Genomic DNA, 21,207 nt, shown 5'->3' with positions numbered 1-21,207 from the left:
CCGCCGCTTTATTAGACTCGCTTCGCCATTTTTTTGGTCTTCCGCTTTGTTTCCTAGCCAAGGGAAGTTCTCGCGCCGCCCGAGGAGACAGCGCCGCTCGCCATCTTGCTTCGTCTCCGTTGCTCGTCTCCTGGCGGCGATCGGGTTCTGTTGGCAGCGTGGGAGAGCGGAGAAGGGAACAGAAATCTGCCTTTTACTTTCAACAGTTGGCCTCTTTGTCGTCGGTGGAAAGGTTGTTGGGAGCTCTGTTCCTTCTTGCGTATTTTGGGGCTAACAGGGTTACGGACGACTGGTAGCTGGGAAAAGCTTCCCTTTTGTTCTGGAGAGAGAGTGGCTTAGATGATGGAGTATGAGAATACCTCCGTCAGGACCATCTCTAATTCCGGTTCCGGTGGAGCTAGCGTCGATGCGCCGCCGTCAACGGGGCAGCCTCCGCAGATTCCGGTTAAGAAGAAGAGAAACCTACCCGGAACACCAGGTATGTGGTGTTGGAGTTGTTCGATTGTGATGTTAAGTGTTTGATTCTTGTGAAATTCGAATGGGTTTGTGTGGTGAATAGATCCGGAGGCGGAGGTGATCGCGCTCTCCCCGAAGACACTGCTGGCGACAAATCGATTTGTGTGTGAGATTTGCAACAAGGGATTCCAGCGGGATCAAAACCTCCAACTGCACCGGAGAGGGCATAATTTACCATGGAAACTGCGGCAGAGGACGGGGAAGGAAGTGCGGAAGAGGGTTTATGTCTGCCCGGAACCGAGCTGCATTCACCACGATCCGTCGAGGGCGCTCGGCGATCTCACCGGCATCAAGAAGCACTTTTGCCGGAAGCATGGTGAGAAGAAGTGGAAGTGCGATAAGTGCTCTAAGAAGTATGCCGTGCAGTCGGACTGGAAGGCCCACTCCAAGGTCTGCGGCACACGCGAATACCGCTGCGACTGCGGCACCATCTTCTCACGGTAACCTCATGAATCCTTGCATAGGTGTTGTGTGATTTTCATTTAGATATCTCATTTGTCTCTGGTTGTGTAGGAGAGATAGCTTCATAACCCACAGAGCCTTTTGCGACGCTCTAGCTGAGGAAAGAGCTAAAACAGGAACAGCTACTCTGACGATGAATGCGAATCCTGATGTAGATGATGGAAAGGTGACGGAATCTATAAAAGCAAAAGTGGCGGTGGCGGCAGCTCTGGAGACAGCTTCTGCGGCAGCAGTCGAGACTGCATCGCCGCTGGATCGGCAAGGTCGGTTTTGTCGTTTCTTTCCTTTTTCTTTTTTTCATCCTTGAATCCTCGTTATGACTGCATATTAGTTTATGGAAAGAGAAAGAACTTTGCAAAGAGTTTTTGTCGGATCTGAAGCTTCTGATACAATAAAAAAAAACGCAACTTTGCTGGGATTAGAAGATGGCGATTGTGTTTTTCGTTTTTTATGCTGTCCGAGTTGCCCTTTTCGCGGATCCAAATGGATTGGAAGATGAAATTTCTGTGATGTTGGCCGAGCAAAGAAGTTCTTGTTTCGTTTCTTTCGAAATTGTCACTACTCAGAAGCTGCGATCCCAGTCGCTCAGCTAAAGCAACTGGATCGAATGGAAAGTAAACAGGGAATCTACTCATCTTCATGGCATCATTATCTTGCTTCTTTACCTTTCTTTCTTTTGCTTTCACTTGTTAGGGAAACTAATAGTGCAAGAAAAAGGACCACACCTTTTTGAACGCGATCGTAATCTCTTTGCAGATCCAGAGAAGTCGACCGGGCTTCTGCAATACGTGCCACCACCTTCGTCGACGCTGGCGAACACCAGCGTCGCGGCCGCTTCCTCCTCCTCTGCCACCACCAGCAGCAACAGTGGCGGCAGCAGCAGCAACAACACCAGCATGTTCGCGAACCTCTTCGCCTCGGTGTCCGGAGCCACCACCGCATCTCACTGCAGCGCCACCTTCTCGGACCTGATGGGCGCCATGGCCGGTCACTCCGACCGCCCACTCGGGGAACCGCCCTCCCTTTGTCTGGCCACAAACGGAGGGCTTCCCTCCTCTTTGTTCCCGCCGCACGGTCGATCGCACGACCGGCATCCGTTCGCCCCATCGCCGGCCTCCTCGCACATGTCCGCTACGGCATTGCTGCAGAAGGCAGCTCAGATGGGCGCTGTGGCGACCGGTTCATCCTTTCTCAGAGGGTTCGGCCTCGACGCTCCCTCGGGGCAGCAGGAGATCAGTATCGTCCGTGACAGCACTCTGCAGTGGGGGCACCAGCGGCAGCAACTGCTTCAGCCAGAGCCGGTGCCTATGCTGTCTTCCGGGCTCGGCCTCGGACTCCCTTACGAAGAGGACTTGATGATGGGCTCTTCCCCTCTGTACGGGGCCAAGCCGGCCACACTGGATTTCCTCGGACTTGGAATGGGGCCGGTTGGTGGCGGTCCGAATGGAGAACTATCGGCGTTATTGTCTTCGTCAATTGGTGGAAGCCGTCTCGATATCGGACCAGGAGCAGCTGTCGCCGGAGGACGAAAAGTTGTGCCGAAATCTACAAGTCCAGCAAATCCGTAGAAAAAAGAAGAAGAGGAAGGCATGTCTCAGTTTTCCCTTCGTTATGTTTAGCTGTAGAAACAATGTTCTAGTGTTCTTTGGTCAATTAGAAAATAGGCAGGAGCTGAGCTATTCATATATTTCCAGGTCTCTTCTGTTTTTTCCTCCTTGCTTCTTCGATTTCTTGTTTGTTTTGTCAAAGTGGAAAAACATCTGATGTTACGGGGAAGACACAGACGTACATATTGTTCATGGTTCTTTGATAATGAGTTTCAAGTAATTAATTAGTACCCAAATGATCACCTTGCATGCATTTTCTTTTTCTGAAAGCAAGAAAGTTCTTGGAGCTGCATTTTCTAACAGAACAAGAATTACCAATGATCTCCTTCTCAATCAACCAAACACACAAACACTCTTCAATTCCAAGTCCTCCAAGTCCATCTATCCACATCATTAGCACACTTATTCTGCTGTGTCTCAACAAAACAATAATTAATGAACAATCCCCTTAATTTCCAAAGGTCATGATGACACAGCCTATTCTTTCAAGCATCTAGCAGCTTTTAATTTGAAAATAACACTAACAGACAGATGGAAGTAATGCAGGTGTTATTTCAATCCAAATTTAATTCCAGCAAGATTAACCACAAAATTACCTAAGGAACACTGACTAATTCTACAAGTGCAGAAACCTATAAAAGAACAAAAATTGATCCTCTTCTTTGCCTAAAGTGGCAGCCGCTCTGTGCACTTTCTTGGTTTTAGGTGACAGCTGACTCGATGCCATAACCCCTTGGAATTTCTTTACTTCAGGCTTGGTAGCCTGCGCGAGTCTGTCAACAAGTGTCTGTCAAATGCCATTCTGTCAAGCATCCAGCAGCTACTAATGAAATTGAAACAACACCAGCAGAAGAATGAAAGTAGTGTGGTTAACATCTCAGTCCAAATTTGATCGCAGCAAGCAAACCACAAACTCTTGAAGGAACTAGTCCGACCAATTTGGCTATGATAGCAACTATTCTTCTCTCTGGATCCGCTACATTTCAACCGATGGCATTATCTACAAGTCCAAAAGTCCATGCCACAGTACAGAATAGTAGAAATTGATCATCAATTGCCTCTCTGTGAGGATTTTCAGTCTGAGGTAGAAACCGACTAGATACCATGACTCCGTAGCACCTTGTGGACATCACACTGAACATGAGAAACTTGCGCGACGAACTAATCGACATAAATGGCAGAAGCGACATTTGAATCGGTAGGAAAGCCGCTTTATTTATCAAAATCTACTCGAAGTTAATCCAAGTCAAAAGTTAGCTGATATATATTGACTTTTCTCTCTGAGTTTCAGTCGCGGTCCCGAGGTAATTAGCGTCTCATGATGTCGTGTAGAACTGACCTCGTTGTCGTCTTGCACAGTTTAGAATAATATTTATGGTCGTCTGGCCCGGGGCCATTTATTGTGTCTCAATCCCTACGTTTGTTAATTGCTTGTTCCACTCGCTCACTTCTAGTCACGTTGAATAAGGAAGTATGCGCGGTGCAGCGAATGTCTACTCATTTTTTATAGTTTTAAATACTCTCAAATTTAATAAATTAATAGGTAAATTTTTTTAATAAATCGATAAATCATTGTATAGAACCAAAACAATTAGTATTGTCATGATTAATAAATATAAATTAGATATATCATATCAATTAAAAAAAATCTCTTACTTTTCTCTAGTTTTTTTTTCTCATTTTTAATTTATATTACTGTGCCGATTCTAGCTAGCTCAGGCTGATGCAGAGGGGACGTAATTGCGACTTTGAATAGTGGAAATGATGAAAAATAAAAAATTACCAGGCCTGCACAGTTAAAGAATTATAGTAATTCAATGCCAACTGTTTGCTTGTTAATTAACAGTTGAGATTAAATTACAAATCCTATGGCTGTATGAACAATCTTATGTGTTAGTTTTGACTTTGTTCTGCAATTGTAGCCTGTCATTTGTGACATATCTTCGTCATATTTTCTCTATTTTCTATCTGTTTCCTATAAGTGTCATTTAATTTGGTAGCATCTTAGGCATCCATTCAGTAATCTTAATTTTAGCTCAACAGGGTAGTGACGGCTGTCAAAATGTCGATGTTAAATCAGGCATAATTAAAAGATAAGTGGGGCTTGAGATACAATATAATAAATGTGATAGTAATCCTTGAAATGAAGAATCACACTGTCTGTCTACATTATTGGAATAATAAGTCAATGTTAAAAATATTTTGATATTAATTATAATATAGAAGATATTTTTGACAAGTTATTAAATATTAGATTTATCTTAAAAATAATTTTAAAATTTATTTGGTGACTCCCGATGATGTTGTTGATATTTGAATTATTACCAGATCCAAAAAAACTTAAACAAAAAAAATTATTTAATTAATTCAGATGTTCATTCATTTCATTTGTTTATAAGTTCATCAATTGGTTAATATAATAGATCAAATTAATTGTAAATGTGTTCACTATATTATTTTTTCCTCAAATTTCTATTTCCACACTTAGCTGAGCAATTTATTAATAACCTAACCAATTGAACGGTTTAAATCGAACTTGAAATCAAACAAATTGAACTTTTTTAACAAACTCTACTAACTGAACTTCTTTACCAAAATTGAATAAACCAAATCGGTAAAAAATCAATTAATTTGATAAAAAATTAAAATAATCAAATTTTTAGATAGTTGAATCTAGCAATCAATAATCAACAATCAATAATCAACCGCAAATAACATAGCAGTCGATTGATATTTTTAATAGAATATAGATTTTTAAAATTATGACCGAACTGATTAAATTGAATTAATTAATATTTTATTAAATTAAATAAAAATTTGAATTAATGGAATCAAACTTTTAAACTCATCCATCGAATCAGTTAATTTAATTTAACCGAACTTTTATAAACTCCTACTCACAATCTGATAAAAGCCACAAAATTAGAAGATATCCTATTGGGCCTCCTAAAGAATCCATGAAATACGCAATAGACCCAATGACTACACCAAGATTCACAAGAAACTACAACAGAACCTTTTTATGTTTTGAGCATGGGTTATAATAAAATTCAGTATGATTATTTTTTGTTTATTTGGTTGTGTGAACCTAGAATAATTTCATGAATCTATCAAGTGGAATCGGAGCCACAAGCTTAGGTTTATCGTCATATCTATAGCATTGGTTTTCAATGATTTAAGTCCTGTGTATTTTAGGCTAGGTTTCAATCAATGCAGTGAAACAATGTATATTTGTTCAAATATAAAAAAGTTTTTGGGCTAGTTTTAAGTTACTGAGCAATATCATTTAATAATTAACTAGACCGAATCAAATAAATCGATTTTTTTTTACAAATTGTATCAACCGAATTTCTCTAAAAAATTGAATAAATTGAACCCATAAAAATTCAGGTAATTAAGTTAAAAATCAAAATAATCAAAATTTCAAATAGTAGAATTCACTAATCGACTACAAATAACATAGCATTTAACTGATATGTTTGATTTAATCGGTTAATCAAATTTAGACTTTTAAAATTAAAACCTAACCAATTAAATCGAATTAATTAATATCTTCTTAAGATAAACTTCTAAATCAACTGAACCAAATTGTTAAATTTGATTACTTCAGTTAATTCAATTTAACCGATTTTTCATTCCATTTTTATATGGTAAAGTCTGAATTTATGAGATTCTATTTTCCAATTAATTTTTAAATTTATGAATTCAAATTTGAATATTATAAATCAGTTTTGTTTAGTTTTATAAATTTTAAATTTGTATGGTACACTTTGTAAATACTTTATAAATTCAAACCTTTATAAAAAAAATTTATAAAATCTAAGATATAATAATTTAAGAAAATCTGAATTTTGTTTTATGTTCCAATTTTTTAATGAAATTTTATATAGATTTTCTAGATGTCTTTATAGTTGATGGTATCTTTTTATGTCGACTTGGGCTCCTCTCCAACAAGCTGGATCAGCTTCACTACTCTTGAGATTCAATCATTCTGAGAAATAGCATAGATTAGTACTTGGGCTGGATCATCAAAACGGTCCCTCCGATAGTCAGGTCAGTGGTCGGAAAAGAAAGGAAAGAGTAAAAAGAGAGCTTAGTGGAGAAAAATTATCTCCGCTTACTAGAATAAGGAAACCAATGTACTTGTGCTTACCTCTTTATATAGTTAGAAAGATATCTTCACATTGTATGTTTCACATCTTTTTTCTTCTTCCCTTGAGAATTAGTGAACACAAGGTTTTTGATAATCCATTATTTGCTTTTTCATTTATTGATCATTACATATTGGGAGGAAAAAATCAAGGAAATTAAGCCAGAGGGAAGGCGTGTTGGCTGAATTAGTCCTATAGTGCATTCATGTATTTTTTGAGCATAAAAACTCCATTCAATTGAGAATAAATTTTCCTTTACTAAATCGAAATTAATTTTTGAAATTTAAAAATAACCAAACATATATGAAAACTGAAATAGCTTAAGTTGAAATCTAATCAAATTTTTTTTTATTAAAAATCATAAATAAAATATATAGCAACTAGTAAATGATATACTATTAAATTAGCAGTTACTAATATTAAATTATAAATTTTATAAATAATTATAAATAATAAAAATAATCAGATAATATTTAATTTCATTTGATCCGAAACCAAGCCAATAAGTTTAAAAAAACTAAAATTTAATTAGTTAAATTAACACGCCAGCGGTTGCGCGGGAGGAGATCAATCAGTTTCGACAGATGAGCGCGCGCGACCGTACGTAGATCCATCATACCATCGCGCGCTACCCTTGACGCGCCGCCTCCGGCCGATGCCCCACCGCCCCCACCGGTGGACCTTCTGCCGGGCACGGCAGCGAATTGGGTCGCGGACGGCCAGACGCATCAGATCGTATCATACGCATCGGGATGGAGTGTGACCTGAGTGTACGTCAGCGTGGAGACCACGCTAGCCGATCGCTGCAGCTCTCCCTCGCCTGACCAAAGGCTGCGTGAGACGCCTGCGAAGGGAATAAGTTCCCCTATCTGCGGAGCCCACGTCCGGTCTCTCTCCTCTGTCACAACTCCCCCAACCCTGCACCGCCGATATCAGAAATAAAGGCCGGCCCTTGTTCACGCAACCTTATAATTTGCATGCGCATGCAGAGGAAAGCCTTGTAGTATTAGCTTACGTGTCCTACTTCAGTCCCACACGCCACATTATATATGTATCTATTATCAACCTCTTGCTCTTCCAATTATTGTTTTGTCTTCAATTGGTAACAGTGAGATGGAATACTATCGTGGATGCTCGTTGATCGAGTGAATCCAAGTTGTCGTCGGGAATAACCTAGCTAGCTAGCTACTGAATCAGCATAGTGGTTAAGATCAAGAGGACAGGAGGCACCTGAGTAGTGCAAACTGGAAGCTTCAAGTTCACAAAAACAAAGTGACTTTCTATGACATTGATCTCCACTAGCTAGTAGCTAGCCAGCCACACCTTCAATTTTCGACGTATCTATAGCTTAGGGAGAAGCAATATTATTCAATATTTGAGAAACAGCATGTGTCTCTAATGCACAAATATTCCCATCGTGTCCGCTTTAAATAGCTCCCTGGCCACCATCATCAGTGTGATCATATTCAAAGTATATCTTTGTTCAGCTTTAATAATTTGAGCCCGAGACGTACATGGTATGGAGGGGTGGCTTCTGGTTGACAAAAGCGAGGTCAATTAGATTCTAACCTCCAAAGTCTTACAGAAAGGTGACCATCATCACCCACTCAGCCAAAAAGAAAGGCACGCAGCAGATGGCTTTTGCGTGTTGATAGATCAAAAAGCGATTGATTCCATGGGGATAGATAAGTTGATTAGTTAGATTTGAATTCTACATTAATTGATTCACCTCCTCTAGCTCATTTAACATGCTATTTCGCCACTGTGCATACAAGTGGCTAGCCAATGCACCCCATCTTAATTTGGTCAATAATGCACAGTACAGTATGCCTTTTAAGGATCCCTAGCTAACTTTTGGTACCTCCAAATTTGTAGTTTGCAAAAGGATCGATCACCAAGGAACATCCTCAACGATTATATTAATTAATTCCTAGCTAATTATTCCAAAGACTAAGAAAAGAAATATTTAGGTATCTATTGTATATATATAGTTAAAAAAACAATATAATTATTTGGAGAAGAGATTAAAGATTGTTTGTCATATCCAAAGTTAATTTTTTACCGAAAAAATAATTAAAGTATTTTTAACTTAAGGATTAGCTTATTTACTTTCCATGTTTATTTGGCCATCTTGAATCATTAATTAAATATATACCTGCAGCTTTAATTATTTACCTATATAGGTACATTTAACATTGACAGAGCCAAGATATACAACACTTCCAGTGCGAGATCTCACGCCCCCTTCCGGTCTTGTAACAATTAAGATTTGTGGACCATGTCTAACAACTCAATGGATTGATTGTAATCTACCAACTGCCATTCCATGAACATCACTCGATCGTTATAACAGCAATAAATCGACGTTCTCTGGTCATGCTCGGAGTGGACCTCTGAGTGAAAAACAAATTAGGACTATGTCTTCAAGTGTCGACTTGCGTTGACAAGTCAAAACAAAGTCGCTAGAATCTAATGTCGCCGCAACACTAATCATACTGCGCCCTTAAAATGGCCAGAGGCCGTTCGAATCCAAAAAGATGGACGAGAGACAGGACAACCACCGAGGACCATCGAGTGAGCTCGCTGCAAATCCCCAGGCCGACCCTGTGCTTTTGTCCGTTCGAAACAAAGCTTCGCGAAAGCAGCAGGGGCTTCACCATGAAGCCTCTTGCTCGGATAAAAAAAGGCAACTCCTTTGTGACTCACGTCCTGTCCAACCCCTACTTCGTGCGTGCCCCATGCCCCATGCCCCATCCACCTCCGTTACTCCATCTCCAGTGATCCGTCATTTTGATGGATGCATGATGATCGATCGCCTCTTACATTAGCTTATTATATCCCCAATCGGCATAGCTCAAAAGCTCCTTACTTCCTTCTTTCCCAAACTCCAAGAAGGAATCGAGAGAAGGCCGAGACAACGAGGAGAGAGGGAGAGTGAGGAACAGAGACAACCTTTCTCCTCGTCTTCGCTTTCATTCTTTGTTAGTATAAACTCTGTGATGAAGCATCACAAGGCCCTCACTGACTCCCCCCAGCACCAGCATCAGCATCAACAGCAGCAGCAAGCGCCCAACCTTCACCAATTTGTTCTGCCTTCCAAGCCCCTGATCGACACCTCCCCCAACGCCGTTGCCAACAACGGCAGCAGCAACAACAACAACCACTTCGCTCCTTCTCTCTTCTACGAGCCCACCTCCGTCCTCGACCCCCACCTCACCTCCAGCCCGGCAACGGCTCCTACGGCGGCCCCTGTGACTGCTTCAGTAGATTTGCCCTTCCTTCCCTGGGCCACCGGCGGTTGCGGAGGCGGAGGAGGCGGCGATTCCCATCATCCGCGCCTACCATCCGACGACTGGGATCCCGCCTCCTGGTTCCTTCCTGAAAAATACGAGCTTTCCCCTTTGCCCGATGACGCCAGCGCCAACTTCCTCGACTCCCCTTTTGACCTATCCTTCGATCCCTACGCCTCCACAGATCCCGCCTTTCTGACGCCCGCCGCCGCCTTCGACCGTTCGCAGCTTGACTCTCTAATCAGCGCCGCTCATTGCCTGGAAACAAACGATTTCGCCACGGCACACGTGATATTGTCGCGGCTCAATCACAATCTGCCCGCCTCCGGAGTTTCCTCGCTTCAAAGATCTATCTTTCTCTTCAAGGAGGCGCTGCACGCCCTGCTTCGCCCTTCTACCGCCGAACCCCCGCTCTCCGCCGCCGAGCTTGTCCGTCACATCGCGGCCCACAGGACCTTCGCCGACCTCTCTCCTGTTCCCCACTTCGCCACCTTCACGACCACTCAGATGCTTATCGAGGCGCTCGACTGCGGCGCTCGCTCCATCCATGTCTTCGACTTTGACCTCGGCCTCGGCGGACAGTGGTCGTCCTTCGCGCAAGAGCTCGCCGCTCGAAGTCGCACCTCTCGTTCCTCCCCTCCGGCCGTGCGCATCACTGCCGTCGTCGCGGAGGAGTCCGGCGAGACATCCCTGGCGGCAGACAACCTCCGAGACTTCGCCCGCGGCCTGAACATCAACCTCTCTGTCAGCTTCGTCAGGGTCGGCGGTCTGGGCACGCTCGCCCTCAGCGGCGTCAGCCTAGCAGGTGCTGGGGAACCGACTGCAGTCGTTCTGACGCCAACAATCTTCCGCCTCCTCGGTTTCGCCGGCGGCGCCTCCGCGGATTCCGCTGCCTCCCTTCTCCGGTTCGTGCGGCGCATGTCCCCCAGGGTGGTGGTCTTCGTCGATCAGGAGAGTTGCCTGGGCGTTCTCCCCTCTCCATCTCTGCGGCGGACAGTGGCGGTGGGGGTGGAGCACTATGCGACGGTGCTGGAGTCGTTGGAGTCCACCGCGGCGGCGACAGGGTCGCCGGAGGAGATGATCCGGCAGGTGGAGCGGGCGGTGATCCGCCCGCGCGTCTCGAGCGTGGTGAGTGAGTGGACCTGGCGGCCTGGCCCGTGGCGAGAGTTGTTCGTTGGCGTCGGCTGGTCTCCCGTTCCCTTCAGCGAGTTCGCCGAGTTGCAAGCCGAGTGGCTCGTCCGCCGGGCACCGGTCGACGGGTACCACGTGGGGACGAGGGACGGCGCGCTGGTGCTGAGCTGGAGAGGCAGAGATCTCTCATCCACGTCAGCTTGGAGGTGCTGACATCGGCACCGCCTTCGCTGTCGAAGCCAAGTCATTTTGTTTGTCGATAGTATTAATTATGGTGTGGCTGTATTTTATTTGGCTTCTGCTCTCACTGTATGCCTATTTTTTACCTTTTTTTTATTACGACTATTTATCCTTTTTTTGTCTTAAATTTAACAGCTGACTCGGCATAAAATTCACACCGTAGGAAAGGCCAAGTTAGTCCTTTGTCTCCTCTAATCTCTCATAAAAATGAAAAAAAAACTAATCTAGTTCTGCTCAGTTTAAGCTACAAATAACACTCCCTTCCTACGTCAACTTTGGTTTCTTGCGTTTGGCTTCGACTTCTAGGCATGTAGGGGTACAACAACAAGGGAAGATCACTCTAATAGAATACTGCGCGATATGTAACATCAGTCTCCTACGTTTCCAATTACAGTATCAACAACCCTAAGTGAATACAGACGGGTCTGGGTAAAACAATTGATACAGACATACAGCCTTGGGACGAAGAGGATGGTTAGGTTAAATGGTTAATTGAATAGGAGACGACAAGGACCACGCGAGTGTTAAAGAGGTTGGTGTACCCCTTAGTCAAAATGAGCTTTACTGTGCCCCTACAGCCAACATTAATGCCCCAAGTTTCTGAAATAACAGTTTTGGACAGTGTACTCTTGGTGACAACCACTGAATGTGCTCACAGCCAGTTCCAGATTAGCCTTTTTTTTTTTTCCACCTCCAAAAATGTACCGTGGGAGAGAGATTCACAGGCCGAGAATACATGTTTTGGGTGCAGAAGATTGAGGGGATCTTGATGATTTGATGAAGCTCTGAAGTGTTGGCATAAAATGGAGAACCAGGGACCAGGCCCCAACCCTCCGAGGATATATTTGATAATATGAAGGTAGTTGATTCTGTGTTTCCATCATTATTACTATTTCTGCCGAAACCAAATTCGTCAGTGTTAGGTCCATACATGATGATGATGAGGACACGACACATGACACTGGCACACTCAATTCATCAGTATTCATTCATACCACTGCCAGAAAAAATCAGGAAATTAAATTTCAAATATATATTAGCAGACGTCTCTGACTCTGATTTATCTCGTAGAAATTGGAGCGAGAATTTTGTTTTCACGTGGACCCAAACTAAGTACTAAGCGGTACTTATTTAATTGTAGCTACTCAGAATTTGGCACGCACGCAAATGGGTTTGTCTGGAAGTAGCAAACTCAGCCAGTGATTGATCGAGTTGTCGCAAAGCATTGAATTCGGTGGGCACGAGCACTGAATAGTGCCTTGCCGGGACACTATTGATCATGTGATTGTTCGGTGTGTGTAGGAGGATTGACAAGCTATAGATTAATTAGAAAGGCCCTAGCAGAACCTGCCTCCAACAAAATGATGCCAGTTATACATTGTTAGTGGGAAATTATATATTGTTCGCGGGAAATCTGATCGATACTGCTTCTATCAGGAAAGTTAGTCCCCCTAAAAGCTGAATAGATGCAGGGCTGATAAAGTAATAGGAATGTTAATAGAAGAAAGATTTAGAATTAGGAGTTATAGATATGGAGTTAGAATATGTGGATATACGTATATTACAGATAGAGTTAATAGGAATGTTAGAACGAGAATCAGGAAAGGGGTCTTTAGTATAGGTACTCCGATATTTAAGTCAATATAGTAGCCGACTGAAAATGCAGAAGAAGATTAACAATAGAAATATAGAATAGTAATATGGATGTGTGTGTGTACGTACTTGGTCAACGGAGAAGACCCCTTTTTATACTGACCCTCATAACCTCTGTAATAATAAGACGTCAGAGAACGCTTGATGTCTGAATATGTCGGGTGACTGAGCATGTAGAGCAATCTTCCTCTAGGTAGAGGAATGTTCTGTTAGACACAAACAATCTAATGCCCGAGATTTATGAGTACTTAGTTGAATTTAAAACTTACACAGAATTTAAATTTAACTTACAGTCGAAATGACCTGAGTAGATAATCTCAGGCTGTCAGCAGGGGCTGGTTTCCGTAACGCAACAGAGCTGAGCGACAGGGCAGGTTTGCAGAGCGGTAGAGCAGGTCTGCAGGGTGGCAAACCAGAGCGGAAGACTAAGGCAAGTTTGCAGAGCAACAGAATAGAGCGACAGGACAGGTATGCAGAGCGGAAGAGCAGCAGACCAGCGCTACAGTGCGGAAGACCAGAGCAGTAGAACATATCTGTAGAGCGACAAACCAGAGCAGCAAACAGATCTGCAGAGCGGCAGACCAGAGCAGCAGGTCTGCAGAAAGGAAGACCAGGTCTGCAGATCAGAATGACCAGGTCTGTTTGAGCAGGTCTGCAGAAAAGAAAGATCAGGTCTGCAGATCAGAATGACTAGGTCTATTTGAGTAGGTCTGCAGAAAGGGAGACCAGGTCAGACAGTAAGGTCGGGCTAAAATTCCGACCGGACAAGCTGATCGAGGCCTACGAGTAGCAGTTTCCTTGAAACAGATTCGCCCACCTCCGGCTTTGCTTCGAGGTTTACTTGGGTCGTATGTTTCCCAGGATACAACGATCGACCGTGAACTCCACCAAGCACTAGTGGTCACGACGAACTGAGTGGCACCCAAATGCTACCACGGGCGGTCTGGCGAGCAAGAGTTGCACGACAGAGGACGGGAATGAGGATGAGAGCTTCTGCCTTTTTCACTGTGTTATCTGCGTAACCTTTTTCCTGTGGTCGCAACCTCCTTATATAGGAGCTCAAGACCAAAGGACAACAATAATGATCAATTAATGATCATTACTCAACGCCAGCTTTTCACTTGGCCGTTTTGATTCTGCATTAATCTTTCTTTAATGCATCCGTTACACAAGCAGCAAAAAGATATATGTGGCAAAATGTTGGTTGTTTCGCTTGGGCAAATTTTGCCCCGATCGGTCTGGCATTCGTGTGCGCAGGTCGCGCTCGCGCACGAGTCAACTTGATTCAGTGCAATCCGGGCCCTGGATTTGCACCCCCCTGCGCACCCACGCGTGAGAGAGAGCCTCTCCCCATGCATTTGTTGACATCCTCGATGTATGTGAATCAATATAAACCAACAAAGATGTCAAGAAACTCCCAATGTGGGACTAAAATCCCATGCACAATAGAGCTTCTTCTCTTCCTCCTCTTCTCCATTCACACTTATTCAACAATCCCCCACATGAATGGAGATAGGATATGTGATAACATTCAGCAGTCGAGTCAAGTATAGGATAGGTAGGTTTTACCCTTTGAACCTTCCCTTGTGAATATCCGGTTGCTTACTGGCTGATAGTAGACACGATGTCCTTGAACTATACTGCTGTCTGTGTAAGCAGTGACAAATCTCACCCAAGACTCTCCCTGATACAACTCAGTTCTCATGAGGGGGTTCGTTCTTGGCCATGAACACGCATGGTTCTGTGAGAAGCTCTAAGAATTGTGCCTCCAATTCTTTTCGAAGCAGCCTCACTTCTTTCTCACATAGGTGATCCCTCAAGAGTTCCATCTACTCTTTTTGATCATTAAAAACCCAATGGCTTACCCTCGTCTAGTCATTATTTCATTGGGTTACCCCCCATAGTGTGTCTAGTCAATGCAGATTAGTTGCTCCTTTGAACCTAGTTCTTGGGATCTTCAGTCAACATAGGTTGGGTGTCCTCTGCACTGATCGCTGACATCGGCATCAAACCCATTCCTCTTGATGAGCTTGCAACTAACTCTCGATTTAACCCCTTGGTTAGCGAATCCGCTAGGTTATCCTTTGACTTCACATAGTCAACAGTGATAACTCCCGTTGAGAGTAGTTGTTTAATGGTATTATGTCTACGACGTATATGTCTAGACTTACCATTATACAGATGGCTTTGTGCCCGACCGATTGCTGATTGACTATCGCAATGTATGCAAATCGTCAGCACTGGTTTCGGCTATCGTGGAATATCTTCTAAGAATTATCGTAGCCATTCAGCTTCTTCACCACATTTGTCAAGAGCTACAAATTCAGATTCCTTCGTGGATCTGGTTATTACGGTTTGCTTAGAAGATTTCCAGGAAATGACTGCACATGCTAGAGTGAAGATATATCCACTCGTTGTTGGTTGCTACTCAGAAAACCTATAGGTTCCACTGTACAAAAATTTTGTACAAAGGTCTGAACCTTTTCCTAGCTACCATGTGTTCTTTTAAATTAAAATTTTGGATCGCCTGTGGAACTTAACACGTTTGATCCAAAACTTAATCTATCTGTTCTTTTAGGTTTTGACTTGGATCTCCTGCGGAACTTAACACGTTCGACCCAAGTCTCCTTAAGTTATTAATTCCATTAAATATTAATTTCCATAATTGGTTCCCAGTACTGACGTGGCGAGGCACATGGCCTTCTTGGATAGCAACCACCACCGACTAGACAAAACCTTTTATAGAAATCTAATATTTAATTTCCTAAAATAACTTTAGGTTAACCAAAGAGAACAATCAAATCACAAGGGAAAAGAAAATACAAAAGAACACAACATCGAAAAACATATTCGAAAATTTAGAACGTAAGCCTCTTGTATTTGGTATTATTTCCATAAATAACTAGCATGATGCGGAAAGAAAAATTACTAGTTATACATTGTAGAAAAACCTCTTGATCTTCTATCGTATTCCTCTTCTAACCTCGAACGTTGTGTGGGCAACGATCTTCCGAGATGAGAAACCACCAACCACCTTCTTCTCCTCCAAGCAAGGTTCGGCCACAAAGGAAAAACTTCACCAAGGAGGAAAACCAAAATACTAACCAAGCTCCAAGAGATGCTAGCTTTCTCTCCTTCTTCTTCTTCTTCTCCGAGTAGTATCCGGCCACACAAGAGCTCCAATGGAAGAGAAGGGTTCGGCCACCACAAGAGGAAGAGAGGGAGAGGATGGCCGGCCACACCAAGGAACAAAAGAGGGAGAGGAATAATAGATGTTGTGTCTCTTGAAGGCACCCTCACCCCTTCTTTTATATTCCTTGGCCTAGGCAAATTAGGAAATTTAATTACAATAAAATTTCCTTAATTTCCTTGACATGATTTAAAATAAAATAAAATTTCCCCAATTAAAATCAAGTGGCCGGCCACATCAATGAAAACAAAATTGGACAAGTTTTAATCAACAATTAAAACTTCCTAATTTGTTTCCGGAAATTTTAAAAAATAAAATTTCTCTTCAAATCTCTTCATGGTTGATAAAAAGGAAATTTCTATAATTTTAATTTTACAACATGTGAATAATTTTTAAAGAGAAAATAAAATATATCTCACCAATCTACAAATAAGGAAAGAGATCTAATCTCTTTCTTTAATCTTTTGTAGATCTTTTACAAGAGAGATATTTTAATTTTAATTCTCTTTAATAAATTTTATCTTCCACATAATAAAAATTAAAATTAAATTTCTTTTTTAATTTTATTTGGCCGGCCCTACTAGCTTGGGTTCAAGCTACCCTAGCTTGTTCCCAAGCTAGCTTGGCCAGCCCCTATTGGGTGGGTATATAAGGTGGGTATAGGTGAGTATAGAACTCTATAAATAAGAGGCTACGATAGGGACTGAGAGGAGGAATTGGTTTTGGTCTCCCGATAAAATTAAGCATCCCGTGTTCGCCCCGAACACACAACTTAATTTTATCAATAATAATTCATTCCACTAGAGAACTATTATTGAACTACCGCACCAATCCCAAATTACATTTTGGGCTCCTTCTTATTATGAGTGTGTTAATCTCCCTGTGTTTAAGATATCGAATGCCCACTAATTAAGTGAGTTACTGACAACTCATTTAATTAATATCTTAGTCCAAGAGTAGTACCACTCAACCTTATCGTCATGTCGGACTAAGTCCACCTGCAGGGTTTAACATGACAATCCTTATGAGCTCCTCTTGGGGACATTCTCAACCTAGTATCTCTAGGACACAGTTTCCTTCTATAATCAACAACACACACTATAAGTGATACCATTTCCCAACTTATCGGGCTTATTGATTCATCGAACTAAATCTCACCCATTGATAAATTAAAGAAATAAATATCAAATATATGTGCTTGTTATTATATTAGGATTAAGAGCACACACTTCCATAATAACCGAGGTCTTTGTTTCTTTATAAAATCAGTATAAAAGAAACGACCTCAAATGGTCCTACTCAATACACTCTAAGTGTACTAGTGTAATTATACAGTCAAGATAAACTGATACCTAATTACACTACGACCTTCTAATGGTTTGTTCCTTTCCATTTTGGTCGTGAGCTACTGTTTATAATTTATAAGGTACTGATAACATTATCTTCTGCATATGACACCACATGCTATGTTATCTACAATATAAATTAATTGAACAACTACAAACAAATGTAGATAATTTGACCAAATGTGATTCTTTATTCAAGACAAATGTTTACAAAAGCTTAGGCTTTCAGTATACACTCCAACAATCTCCCACTTATACTAATGACTAAGCTGCCATATCTTCTACCATACATCTGATTCCCATTCCCTCCACATGCCGATCGAAAGCTTTCGCCGGAAGGGCCTTAGTGAAAGGATCTGCCAGGTTATCCGCTGATGCAATCTTGGCGATGACAACTTCTCCTCGCTTCACGATATCTCGTATCAGGTGGTACTTGCGCTCTATATGTTTACTTGCCTTATGAGCTCGTGGTTCCTTCGAGTTTGCAACTGCACCGCTATTATCACAATAAATTATGATGATTTTGGGCAAACCAGAATCACATCTAAGTCCATTAGAAAGTTCCCGAGCCATACCGCTTCTTGAGGCTGCCACATACTCGACTTCCATGGTTGAGTCCGAAAATTTTTGCTTAACACTCCTCCATGAAATGGCTCCACCTCCTAAAGTAAACACATAGCCGATGTAGATTTATCATATCCCTATCGATTGAAAATCAATTCGTAATCCATGGGAGCGATCGTCTGCTTGTAAACTAGCATATAATCTCTAATCCTTATCCGGTACTTTAATATATGCTTTACCGCAGTCCAATGTCCTTGTCCAGGTTACTCTAATATCTCACGACCATGCCCACGGGAAAACAGATATCGGGTCTCATACATAGATTGCATACATTAGGCTTCCTACACCAAGCATAAGGAACCGCTTTCATGTCCTCTATCTCTTTCGACGCCTTTGGAGACATCTCTTTAGATAGAGCTACTCCATGTCTAAAAGGTAAGAAACCTTTCGAATCCTGCATGCTAAAACGAGCAAGGATTGTATCTATATATGAAGCTTGGGATAGACACAACATTCTTTTCTTACGATCCCTTATAACTTTGATCCCAAGAATGTGCACAATCTCCTAAGTCCTTCATATCAAATTGTTTGACAACCATACCCTTACGCCCGATAATACCTTGACATTGTTGCCAATTAGCAAAATATTATCTACGATAGTACAAGAAATACCACCACGTTTCGTTACACTTCTTGTATACACAAGACTCATCCGGACACCGAATAAATCCATACAACTCGATTACTTCATTAAACCGGATGTTCCAAGACTTGAAGCTTGCTTCATCCATAAATGGACCGATTGAGCTTGCACTAGATGCTCTTTGCCTTTTCAATGAACCCTTCGGTTGCTTCATATGGATGTTTTCTTCAAGACTTCCATTAAGGAAAGCATCTTGACATCTATTTGCCAAATCTCATAATCCATATGAGCAAAGAATGGATAAGAGTATCCGGATAGACTTAAGAATAGCGGTGAAAAGGTTCCTCATAATCGATTCCCTCTTCCGAGTATACCCTTTCACAACAAGCCTAGCTTTGAAAGTTTCTACCTTCCCGTCTCCCTCTTTTCTTTTGTAGATCCACTTACATCCAACGGCTTTTACACCATCGGTGGTTCTACAAGCTCCTGCACCTTATTAGAGTACATAGACTCTATTTTAATTCATCGCCTTTTGCCAAGATGCGATCTATATCTTGGAGTGCTTCATTATACGATCGGGATCAGGTTCATGTTTACCCGGATCAAACCAAGACTCTCCCAAAACATGAATCTCTCAGGTGGCTCACAACCCTCCCACTACGACGAGGCATCGCGTGGTTGTGTATCATGTGTGACACGTGTTGCGGTCTCTTGTGGTACTTCATCTTGTACTGCTGGTACTAAAGTAGACGTGTCCTCTTAGTTCTTCTAAAACAACTTTACTATCGGACTTGTGATCCATTATATAGTCTTCTTCTAAAACCGGCATTGGTGCTAACAATGACCTTCCGGTCTTAGGACTATAAAATAAACCACCTTTCGTTCCTTTGGGATATCCTACAAACACACGAACTTCAGACGGATTCTAACTTATCAAGATCTCGTTCAAGACATGTGCCGGACTACCCCAAACCGAATATGTCTTAGACTGAGTTTCACCATTCCACAATTCTATGGGAGTAGAAGAAACCGATTTAGAAGGTACTAAGTTCAAAACGATACTGTTTCCAGAGCATATCCCCAAAATGAATTTGGTAATTCAATAACTCATCATCGATCTAACCATCTCCATAAGAGTCCTATTCCTTCGCTCTGCCACACCATTCTAGGTGCAGTCAATTGGGATTGAATCCTGCCTCGATAAGTAATTCCTAAACTCTCCTAAGAGGTATTCGCCACCACGATCCGATCAGAGTGTCTTGATACTTTTACCTAGTCGCTTTTCCACATCACCTTGTATTCTTTGAACTTATCAAAGCACTCGACTTGTGGCGCATTAGGTAAATGTATCCATATCTTGAATAATCGTCATGAAAGAGACAAAATATTCAAAACCTCCTCTTGCCCGGACAGACATAGGACCACACAAATCGAGTGAACCAACTCTAACACTTCTTTCGCTCTATACCCCTTGGCCTTGAACGGCCTCTTGGTCATTTTACCTTCCAAGCAGATTCACAAGTTGGAAAATTTTCCAACTCTAATGAACCAAAGTCCATCGGCTATAAGCCTCTGAATCCTACTTAAGTTAATATGACCAAGCCTTAGATGCCAAAGATATGCTTGGTTCATTTCCGAAGGTTCTTTTCTCTTATTAGAATTAGAAGATGAGTTATAAATTTCCATGTTTTGCTTTGTGGAAGAAATTGGGTTTAAAGTATACAAATTGCCAACTAATGCACCAGAACAGATAATCACTTTATTTCTTTTAATAACTACATCGTTACTAAAGGAAACTGAATATCCATCTAAAAACAGTTTAGAAACTGAAATTAAATTCTTTCTAAAACTGGGTACATAAAGACAATTTCTTAAAACCAAATTCCTATTTCTACTAAAAGATAAGTAGACGTCTCCCACTGCAACAGCTGCCACCTTAGTAGCATTGCCCATGTAGATGGTAATTTCTCCTTTAGATAGTCGTCGGGTTTCCTGGAATCCCTGCAAGGAATTGCAGACATGATCAGTGGCTCCCGTATCTACACACCAGGTGCTGGTAGATAACACCGCTAAATATGTTTCAACAACTAGAGCATGAGATATACCTTTGTTTTGGTTCCTACGAGGACACCGCCTTCCAATGCCCCGGATGAAGCACTTGCCTGCTTCTTCACTCCAGCTTTAAATCCTGTACTGAGATTTATTCACTTTCTTTCTTGAGCCACTTGTTTCTTCTTCTTCTTTCTCGTCTTAGAAGTAGAACCATTTTCAAATAGTGAATTTGAGAATTGTGACGAAATAATCCTTCAGCTGCTTGAAGTAGTTCCCCAATGAATAAATCCTCTTATTCATATTATAGTTCAAAGGAACCGCTCAAAACTTAGTAGCGTTTGGAGGATCATATCGATCCGGGT

General features: G+C 41.9%; 2 protein-coding genes across 2 annotated transcripts; both read left to right on the top strand.

Moving 5' to 3' along the window:
• The first annotated feature begins 24 nt into the window (after positions 1–24).
• LOC122029498 (zinc finger protein GAI-ASSOCIATED FACTOR 1-like) lies at positions 25–2,821 on the top strand. Its single transcript, XM_042588500.1, has 4 exons — positions 25–478; positions 560–956; positions 1,030–1,241; positions 1,735–2,821. The coding sequence occupies exons 1-4, from the start codon at positions 340–342 to the stop codon at positions 2,544–2,546; spliced, it is 1,560 nt and encodes a 519-aa protein (XP_042444434.1). The 5' UTR covers positions 25–339; the 3' UTR covers positions 2,547–2,821.
• A 6,455-nt stretch (positions 2,822–9,276) lies between these two features.
• Positions 9,277–11,552, top strand: LOC122030042 (scarecrow-like protein 15). Its single transcript, XM_042589190.1, has one exon. It carries the CDS (start codon positions 9,736–9,738, stop codon positions 11,368–11,370), a length of 1,635 nt encoding a protein of 544 aa, XP_042445124.1. The 5' UTR covers positions 9,277–9,735; the 3' UTR covers positions 11,371–11,552.
• Positions 11,553–21,207: the final 9,655 nt, after the last annotated feature.

Source organism: Zingiber officinale, chromosome 10B (assembly GCF_018446385.1).
Source record: "Zingiber officinale cultivar Zhangliang chromosome 10B, Zo_v1.1, whole genome shotgun sequence".
Lineage (NCBI taxonomy): Eukaryota > Viridiplantae > Streptophyta > Magnoliopsida > Zingiberales > Zingiberaceae > Zingiber > Zingiber officinale.
This window is presented reverse-complemented; position numbering and strand designations above follow the sequence as displayed.

Coding starts and splice junctions, on each gene's coding strand:
- LOC122030042 (XM_042589190.1), top strand. CDS start 9,736: ATGAAGCATCACAAGGCCCTCACTGACTCCCCCCAGCACCAGCATCAG.
- LOC122029498 (XM_042588500.1), top strand. CDS start 340: ATGATGGAGTATGAGAATACCTCCGTCAGGACCATCTCTAATTCCGGT. Junction 957..1,029: donor TGCGGCACCATCTTCTCACG/GTAACCTCATGA, acceptor CTGGTTGTGTAG/GAGAGATAGCTTCATAACCC. Junction 1,242..1,734: donor ATCGCCGCTGGATCGGCAAG/GTCGGTTTTGTC, acceptor ATCTCTTTGCAG/ATCCAGAGAAGTCGACCGGG.